Source organism: Eretmochelys imbricata, chromosome 2, assembly GCF_965152235.1.
Source record: "Eretmochelys imbricata isolate rEreImb1 chromosome 2, rEreImb1.hap1, whole genome shotgun sequence".
In the NCBI taxonomy this organism is placed as follows: domain Eukaryota; kingdom Metazoa; phylum Chordata; order Testudines; family Cheloniidae; genus Eretmochelys; species Eretmochelys imbricata.
The window spans coordinates 3,103,268-3,112,506 of record NC_135573.1 but is presented as its reverse complement, the minus strand read 5'-3'; the positions used below and the strand labels follow the sequence as shown (position 1 = coordinate 3,112,506).

At 56.6% G+C, this 9,239-nt stretch overlaps 1 protein-coding gene across 4 annotated transcripts; it reads right to left on the bottom strand.

Annotated features, from left to right (window-relative positions):
• Positions 1 to 94: 94 nt before the first annotated feature.
• Positions 95 to 5,314, bottom strand: VPS28 (VPS28 subunit of ESCRT-I). Of its 4 annotated transcripts, XM_077809668.1 has the most exons (10): positions 5,182 to 5,314; positions 4,902 to 4,962; positions 4,321 to 4,349; positions 3,938 to 3,975; positions 3,435 to 3,524; positions 2,858 to 2,963; positions 2,151 to 2,252; positions 1,504 to 1,557; positions 1,078 to 1,169; positions 95 to 562 (listed from the first exon to the last, which is right to left on the bottom strand). In XM_077809668.1, the coding sequence occupies exons 2-10, from the start codon at positions 4,936 to 4,938 to the stop codon at positions 445 to 447; spliced, it is 666 nt and encodes a 221-aa protein (XP_077665794.1). In that variant the 5' UTR covers positions 4,939 to 4,962; positions 5,182 to 5,314; the 3' UTR covers positions 95 to 444. The 4 variants fall into 4 exon arrangements, with proteins under 4 accessions (XP_077665794.1, XP_077665792.1, XP_077665790.1 ...); XM_077809666.1 differs by lacking the exon at positions 4,902 to 4,962 and having other exon boundaries at positions 5,182 to 5,269; XM_077809664.1 differs by lacking the exons at positions 3,938 to 3,975; positions 4,321 to 4,349; positions 4,902 to 4,962; positions 5,182 to 5,314 and adding an exon at positions 3,664 to 3,931.
• Positions 5,315 to 9,239: the final 3,925 nt, after the last annotated feature.

Sequence of the window (9,239 nt, the reverse complement as noted above, 5' to 3'; positions counted from 1 at the left end):
GAGTGCTTTGGACATCTGACCTGTCTGGTCCCGAGTCAGCCATGCACCAGCTATGCCTCCTGCCCCTGAGCCCAGCACCACACCACACACGAGCTGCAGTGTGAGGGCCTTTATTAGTGCAGGTTTGTACAAGTCTCCTCCCCTGCTCGCAGGGCCGCCCCACAGCCCAGCTGCAGCAAGGGCCAGGTGGGCTCCGGCTGGAGGAAGGCTGTTCACACAGACTCCGCCCCAAGGGCTAATGCTAGGACAGCTACAGCGAACACCCCTCCCACCGGTGCAGGGAAGGGAGGACAGCATGGCAAACTCCACACCACCCATGAGTGTGCCCTACAGCAGGGCAGTGGAACGGAGCCCAGCGGCCCCCGCCTGAGCGCTATACATGGGGAGGGGCTCCCAGGAGGTGGGCAGCTGGAGACACCAGTCCAGGGGGGCGCTGGTCCAGGCTCAGGAGTGCAGGAAGCGGTTGAAGGCGTTGTAGGCTGATTCCAAATCAAACAGCATCTGGCGCACTTGGGAGTCATCCAGCTCATCCGAGGCAGACATGCCACTCAGCGTCTGCAGCCTGCCAGGGAAGAGTCAGGGGGAGGGTCCAGCCCTGAGACTCCTCCCACTCCAGGGCAGGAAGAAAGCTCTTAACAAGGGGACTGGGCTGCACTAGCAGGAGTGGGAGAGGGGCAGGGAATAAAACAGACTCATTCCTCTACAGCGCTGACCTAGGGGAAAGCCAGGATCAACCTGGGGCTCCTCCAGCCCCTGCCCAACCCCTAGCTGGGCAGGATGATAAACAGCCCCTGGTCAGAAACATGGCAGGTTGGTGCCAAAGATCATCTTACCATGAGCCTCCACCCCGGGGTTGCCCTGACCTCCCCCAGCAAAGGGAGTGCCAAAGGCACTCTGCCAACAGGCCTGCCTGCAAAGCAGCCCTCCTCAGCCCGGTGGGTGGAACAGCCCTCTCAGTTCTGCATAAGACCCACTGGGGGGGCAAGGCAGGCCCAGGCCTCTGGCATCCCCTCTGCCTGCCTGCTTGAGCAAGCAGAGATAGCAACAGAGGAGGGGCCCCCGGAGAGCCATACTCACCACTGGTTCACTTTCTGTCGCCCCTCGAAATCAGGGGGCAGGTGGCTCATGCGGTTCATTGTCTCCATCAGCTCTCGCAGGTCCGGCTGGATCTGGGGGCACAAACACATAAGCCTGAGCCTTTCCTGCCCCACCCCCCAGAACTGGCTGGAATAACCCCACCCTATGGGGCAGAAAGAATCCTCCCTCCACACCTCACTCCATGCAGGAATCTCTCCACACAGCCAAGTGCTGATCCCAGTAAGGAAGTCTCCACGCCCCCTTCCCATGGCAATTAGCATGGCACAGAGTCACAGCCCATCGTCCTATAGGCTGTTCCCCTTCCCTCTCCTGGGCCAAGGAGGAGATGCCTTGGGAAGCCAGCTGGGGCGCAGGCTCCAGGCAGAGTTCTCAGGGACTCAGCCTGGCTGTCTGCCCCAATCTCACCTCATCCATAGCTCGGATCTCCAGGCGCAGTTTATCCATCACCGTGATGAAAAGCTGGAAGAGAGAAGAGACAGCTCAGTAAAGGCCTGGAACCCCAGGGAAGTAGGGGAACGGCACCTGACAACCCCAGCCTTCCTAGGACAGCCCCCTGAGCATGGGCAGTGCGTAATGGAGGCTAAATCTCCCCAAACCTCTCACTGCCAAGGTGGAGTGGGAGGGGGACAATAGTGGTTTTGGGGCCCCTGGAAAAATCCCCCCCAGCCATGGCCCCGGGGCTGGAGGAACTCTTGCTCCCTGTCCCCACAGGGGGTGGGGAGAGGGAGAGATGGACCAGGACAGGGCTGCAGGTGGAAGGGGTGGAACAGGGCAGGGGCTCAAAGCTCTAGGTGGGCCACAGGGGTGGAGAGGCCAAGCTCTCAGCCCCCCAGTCCAGGGAGCTGAGAGCAATGAGTGGAGATGTGGCCTTGGCCATAAGAGGCAGAGCAGGGGGCTAGCTTCCCCAAGGGGAAGCTTCACCCGCCACCCATGCCCTTGAGAATCGGCCGGTCTAGACACACAGTGCTGGCCAGCCCCACGGGCAGAGTCCCAGAAGCACTGGGTACAGGGATTACAACACACGCAGCCCCTCGCCATGGGCAGGAACGTACGGAGACGATGTCAGCAATGCAGCGGTTCAGGTTGCCTTTGTCATCCTTGATGGTGATTGGCCGATCCTCCTTGATCCTCTCCATGGCCAGCGGGCAGTCAAGCTGCAGGAGATGGGTCAGTCACAGCGAGCCCCGGGGAAGCTCGGTGCAGGGCAACAGGGATAAAAACCCCAAACAAGCAACATTTCCCTGAGAAAGCTTCCAAGCACAGGACGGGGGTTCCACGCTCATGTTCTAACCTGGGGGTGGGGGAGGAGAGTGCAGGCCTGGCCGATAAGCTGGGAGGTGGGGGGTGAGGGGGTGAACTCACTGCCCCGGGGCCAGGAGCCTCTTTCTGTAACCCTGGCGAACAGCTGAGAGTAACTCACCACTGGAACAATTTTCCCCAGGTCATGGTGGATTCTCCATCACTGACAGTTTTTAAATCCAGACAGGCTGTGTTTCTAACAGCTCTGCTTTGGGAATGACTTGGGGGCAGGTCTCTGGCCTGTTTTACACAGGAGGTCAGATGGGATGGTCACACTGGTCCCTTCTGCCCTTGGAATAAACAAATCTATGTAGGATTTCTCTCTTCCCCCCCCGGGGAGTGGAGTCTAACCCAGTCAGCAGCGGTACATCTAAGACCACAGCCCCCCCATTCTAAGGGTTCCCCTGCGATTCCTGTCTCAGTGCCTCCACAAACTGGAGTGCCGGAGAACTTAACTCACCCGGAACTTGCGGCAGAATTCATCGATGGAGCCGATCTCGGAACCCTGCACCTGTTTGAAGGCAGCTTTGTACTGGACCAGGAGCCGGGAGCAGGCTGCAGTGTACCTGGGGCAGGGAAGAGAATATGGAGTAAGAACAGCTGCTAACAGCCGAAGCTGCTGATGCCCAGCAGGAGGGGAACACCGAGGCTGAGTACATAAAATAAGCAAGCAACTTCCTTAGGGGAAGATGAGTTCACCCGCGTAACAGTCCCCAGGCCAGGGGTGGAGCCCCAAGGCCTGAGGCCCGCTCTGGATGGAACAACACTGCCTGGCCCCAGGAAGTGTGTGTGGAGGGAGGGGCGGGGGGGAGGGGTGAGGCAAGGGGACCTAATTGGCTGTTTTGATGATTTTCTGAGCCCCCTCCCCACAACGAGGAAACGTCCCCTCCCCAGTGTGTCTGCAGGGTCTTGGGGAGCAGAAGTCACTCTGCTCCACTCAGTAATGGGAGACATCTCTGCTGAGGAATCCTGTCAGCTCGGCTCCCCGCTGCCCCACGAGAGTCCAGGCTGGAAATAAGAGCAGAGCCCGGACTCACTCGTTGGGAGAGACGCAGTCCTTGATGTAAGCTTTCTCCAGAGCCTGCATCGTCTTCACCACTGCAAACAGCTCAGCCATGTTATCGTACCTGAAACCAGAGGGCAGAAGCCTGTGAGGACGCACAGCCCGCGGATCCCCCACTCACACCCTCTGCAAAACACCCCCTCCCACACCCCCAGGAATGACACAAAGGCTCTAGCATTTCAGGGCCAAGGGCGACCACTTGCTTTTTCCAGAGATGACATTTCCACCTACTCCTTCTCCCTGGGACGCAGCCTGCGCTGGCCAGTGGCAGAGACAAGACAAAAGGGCTCTCAGGTCTTTTCTGGCTTGGCAGGGGCAGGACATCAGAATAGAGAGCTCCCTGCACCGTCAGCTCCAGCATCTTCAGAGCAAGGACCTCACTGCAGCCAGCAGCTTGAACTCCCAGTACACACACGGCAACACAGAACTGCGTACATGGGACCCAGAGGAAACCCATTCCGCTCGGGATGGACTCACTTTTCTCGCTCCCGTGCATTCTTATACAGCTTCACCTCCTGCAAGGACAGCAGACACACACAGCACATCAGGCATCACAGCCTCTGAACCGAAACCCACGCGCACAGGCTGGGGGCGGGGGGACGGGGACACAGCTGACAGACATGGAACCTCCTGCATCCTCTCCAAGGGGCAGAGGAGACGGGCTCCAGAAGAACCCCTACTGGGATGGAGATTAGGGGCTGCCCGTGTCCTCAGGAGCGTGGGGTCCCTGGATGCCCCAGGATGGAGGGGCACGCATCCATTTGCAGAGCACAAACCCAGCTTACGCTGGAAGGTCTTTCTGCCTCCTGTGCCAGAGGCGGAGCAAGGAGGGGAACACGACCGACCGAAGTGCTACTCACCTCGTACAGTTCCGGCTTATTCCCTGGGGCTGAAAGAGAGGGAAACCCGTGAACAGCAGTAGCCCCTAGGGCTTTCCAGCGATTCCCACAATGAAACGTCTCCCTGGTCACCCTGTGTTACGAAGGCCCAGGGCGGCAGCTCCTCAGCCCGCTGGCTACTGGGCGGCTGCTACCCCAGAACCCTACAACCGGCTCCAGTACAGCGAAGGCCGGCTGAGAGCGCCTGCTGGCCACCACCCATTGCTCCCAGCCAGGGAGCCAGGAGCAGCCCCCCGGGGAGACTCACAGAGATTCAGAGCTGCAAGGGACCTCGAGAGGTCACCAAATCCAGCCCCCTGCGCTGAGACAGGACCGAGACCACCCCTGACAGGGGTCTGTGCAGCCCGGTCTGAAAAATCTCCAGTGACGGGGATCCCCCAGCCTCCCCGGGGGGCCTGATCCGGAGCTGGACTCCCCCGAGCGTCAGGCCCCTGCTGCTAATCGCCGACCCCAATTGCGCCTTGTGCCCCCGGCCCCGGCGCGCAGCCCCGGGGGGAGGCCGGCCGGGGCAGGCCCAGGAGCGGGGCCGGGGCCGGACTCACCTCCCAGGCCCGGAGCGGCGGGGATCCCGTGGAACATCCTGGCGGCGGCGGCGGCGGGGCTCTGGGAGGGGCAGAGAGAGGCGTTAGCGAGGGGCGGCTCCGGCCCGAGCCCAGCCAGGCCCGACACCACGGCGAGGGGCTCAGCCCCGGCCGGGCCCCGACACACCCCGCGGGGAGGGGAGGGAGCGCCAGGCGGGGACAGCCCCGGTCCGGCACCCACGGCGGATAACGCGCAGCTGCTTCCCCCACCCCGCCGGGGCCGCCCCCCACCCCGACCCACCTGCCGGGGCCGAGCTCCTTGCTGCGGGCCGCTCGCGGGCTTCCGGGAAAATGGCGTCGGTGCCCATCGGCCGCTCGACTCGCCGGGCCTAGCGGCCCATCGGGCGCTCGGGGCTCGGCCCGGCGGCCTGGGGCTCGGCGGGGGCGGGGGGGCGTGGCGCGAGGCCGGGCGTCTGTTCTTTGAGCGGGAAAGGGGCGCGCGCGCGGCGCTGGCGCGGGGCGGGAACGAGGCTCGAGGGCAGCCGGGGCCAGCGCTGAGGGACCCCCCCCGCGCACCTGAGGCGTAGGCTGTCCGGTCGGTCCTGCTGACCGGACCCTGGCACTGGGGTGGCCGGGCGCCGCCGCGGAGAAGCGGGGGGCGCTAGAAAGCGGCGTGTCTGACCGGCATTGGAAGGCCGGTTTCTAGGCGGGATGGCGGGGGGCCGGATCAGGGGCCCCTCACCTCACCTCCCTGCCAGCGGTGACGTGTCTGTCTGGGGCTCCGGCTGCTCCTAGGCGCACGGTGCGCTGCCCCCGCCTCGAGTGCCGGCTCCGCAGCTCCTATTGGCTGGCAACTGTGGCCAATGGGAGCTGTGGGGGTGGTCGCTGCAGGCGGAGGCCGTGCGCAGAGCCGCCCGCTGCCCCTCTGCCTAGGACAGAGGTTCCCAAACTTTATCAACCCGTCAGCCCCTTTCAGTAAAATGTCAAGTCTCGTGGACCCCCGCCTAAAAATGAGTATTTCCAGGGATTTTCTCCTTTACCTGAGTATAAATTATAAAAGCAGTGATCCTGGAAATGTAAAATTTGTTTTTATGACCTGTTTATTGCACATTATTTATCATTACAGTATTTTATTACATAATGAATACGGCAACACTCTTCCAAGAGCTCACTTTCGTAGCTTGTATCGCTTTGAAGAAGCCTGTCATAAGACAAGGCCTCTCTGTTTCATCAAGGAGTATCAGATGTGAAACAACATGAAGGGATTTAAGAAGCCAATTCAAAGAGTTCCTCGTACACAAGCAGTCAGGTCTTGAGCAGTCCAGGCAAACGACGCATGTTACAACCAAGTTTAAACTTGTTCTTCATCATAATTTTAAAAACAATACTAGCTGCCCATTTAATTTTAAAACCAGCAAAAAATATCCACCTCCCTTTCCATTTCGTATAAGGGGTCTTGAAGTTTAAATCTCAGTGTGATAGCTATGCTTGTTTTGACCTGCTTAGCTCTTGGAAGTCCAGGGGCTCTGGGCTGCTGGCCCCGGGCTGCCCGAGATTCCTAGGGACAGCTTTGTCCACCATTAGGGAATTTTTCCCGAAGAACCCCCTGTAACATTTTGCAAACCCCAGTTTGGGAACCACTGGCCTAGCAGCAGCTGGAGCCCCACTTGTTGCTTGCAGGGAGCTGCCTGAGCTGAGCAGGCCCCAGATCTGGCTCCCAAGCCCCAACCAGCTGCCCTGAGGCCCTTCCTGCACCCAAACCCCCTCCCTGAGTCTGTGCTCCACACCCCTCCCCTGCCCCAGCCCTAGCCCTGCATCCCCTCCTGCACCCAAACTCGCGCCGTCTTAGTTAACCAGCATTTTTAACTTGCCAGCAACCCCCATTCCTCTAACATGCCAGATAATAAAAGCTTTGACTGTATTATTAATACCAATGTGATAAAATAGTGATGAATCTTACTGGATATGCCATGTAAGCTACCAGTGGAAAAGTTATGATCTACTAAGTATGATAGCATTGTTTGTATGTATGTATCAGGAGTTATAAATGCATGAGAGATCTGCATCTCAAACCAGTGCTGTTTCTGGTTGGCACCCACAGTCAGATGGGCATCAGCACTATCTAGCCTGTTTGATGGCCCATCAAGGGCAAGCAGCTGTACAGTGAACCCCTTGAGGGAAGCCAGGGGCTATGTCTATGAGTCAGCAGGACATGTAGGGACATGCTTGTGGACAGGGGACTCCAAGAGCTTTTCCATACCCATGTGCTGCAAGCTTGTGTCTGGTTGGGACAGAGGATGCAGAAAGCCCTGTGGCAGAGGATATAAAAAGGCAGCTGCATCTTCTCCATTTTGTCCTCAAGCCTGCTTCTCATGGCTGGAGTAACTTCTCTGTGGACGGAAGCATTGAACAAAGGACTGATAGATCCATCCAAGCTGTGGATGTGTTCCAGAGGGGCTTCACAAGCCAGCAAACCCACCCATGCTGCAAAGAACCTGCTATATGGACTCTGAAGTTATATGTCTCTACCTGAATGCTTTGACCATTTAACAACTCTTATCCTTCTTTTCTTCAGCATCTAAAACTACAAGTTGAGTTTAAAAGAATTGGCTGGCAGCCTGGTATGTTGGGTAAGCTCCAAGCTACAATTACAGTAGAATCTCAGGGCATGTCTTCACTAGCAACGTTAAAGTGCTGCCACGTTTAGTCACAGCACCAGTGTTTGGAGAGAGCTGGGAGTGAGACTATAGCTCCTCTCAGTGCTATAAAAAATCCCACCTCCATGAGGGGAGTGGCTACCTGCGCTGGCAGCAGCACTGTCTACGCTGCCAGGTTACAGCGCTGAAACTTGCAGCGCTCGGGGTGTGTTTTTTCACACCCCTGAGCGAGAAAGGTGCAGTGCTGTAAAGTGGCAGTGTAAACAAGACCTCAGTTATGAACACCAGAGCTACTAACTGACTGGTCAACCACGCACCTCCTTTGGACCCGGAAATACTCAATCAGGCAGCGGAAGAGACCAAAGGAAGAAAAGCAAATACAATACTGTGTTAAATGTAAACTACTAAAAAAAAAAGGAAATTTAAAAAAAAGATGATTTGACAAGGTAAGGCAACTTTGTGTTTGTTTCATTTAAATTAAGATGATTAAAAGCAGCATTTCTCTTCTGCATAGTAAAGTTTTAAAGCTATGTTAAGTCAATGTTCAGTTGTAAACTTTTGAAAGAACCATAACATTTTGGTCAGAGTTATGAACATTTCAAAGTGACAACGTCTGTTCCCAAGGTGTTTGTAACTGAGGTTCTACTGTAGCATTGATCTGGTAACGTGGCTGGCCCTTTGGGACTCAGAAGAATATTTTGTATAGTGAACAGAGTTTTAAATAACTTCTCACTTTACTGGACCTCTTTGTTGACTGGGAGTCAGAAACTGGAATGCACTAAATGGGGCTGTATTTTTTTTTCAGCTTCTTGATAACTGGGGCGGGGGTGTCAGGAACACTGTTTGTGGCTGGTTGGTGAGTCTAACAACAGTGTTAACCACCAGTCTTTGGGAGAATCTGCTCTCCTTTTTGCAGCCTGCCCTGACTTTGGCATTTTCAGTGTGGACTATCCAAGGCACCTCACGTCACTAGGGTCACTAACCATTGGAAAAAATGTACCAAGTATAGTGAGATTCTCCATTTCTAGACATTTTTAAATCAACTTTCATAGTTTTTATGAAAGATATGCTTTGATTCAAAGAGGAATCAATTCATGGAAGTCTTATGGCCTGTTATACAGGAAGTGAGACTAGATGATCACAGTGGCTATTCCAGCCTATGCTGGTGGCAGGAGGGGGACAAACTGGCCTAGAGCAGTCCAGCCCAGCACAGGATGGGCCAAGGTGTGACCTTTCCCCCACCCCTCTCAGCCCCTGTTCCAAACTCACCTTGGCCCCAGGAGTGTTTGGCCCAATGTGTCTGAGGGAGGGTGGGCCTGGACATCAGGGCCAGGCTGATGCCGGTTAGTCTCATCCCTAGGCTTACAGGTGCCATTGTATGTTTCTTCCTCCCTACCTTTTTTAAACTCATATGGCCCTCCTTTGCTGGCAACCAGCGTGTCTCTATCTTATCAGGCTCTGTGGGGATTTGCAGGGAGGGGTTAAGGGGGTTCCTTAGCTTGTAGCTTTTTGCCATATTAGGTCACAATTCCTACAGAGGACAGCTTGTTTACTTACCAGATCAGCTGTCGGGGTCACCAGTGGTCAGTTGTTGGCTTCATGTGTGTGTTCCCGGTGTATGCTGTCCCAGTGCTGCCCTGATAGCTGACACAGCAGACCTCATTCAAACTGCCCACAAAGACCACAAGACTTGGTTTGTGGC

What these genes read in the sequence shown, in the direction of transcription:
- VPS28 (XM_077809664.1), bottom strand. Translation starts at nt 3,917, where the DNA reads ATGGGTTTCCTCTGGGTCCCATGTACGCAGTTCTGTGTTGCCGTGTGT. An exon ending in AATTCTGCCGCAAGTTCCGG is followed by an intron (nt 2,253 to 2,857) that starts GTGAGTTAAGTT and finishes CATCTCCTGCAG; the next exon opens with CTTGACTGCCCGCTGGCCAT. An exon ending in CGACAGAAAGTGAACCAGTG is followed by an intron (nt 563 to 1,077) that starts GTGAGTATGGCT and finishes CTTCCCTGGCAG; the next exon opens with GCTGCAGACGCTGAGTGGCA.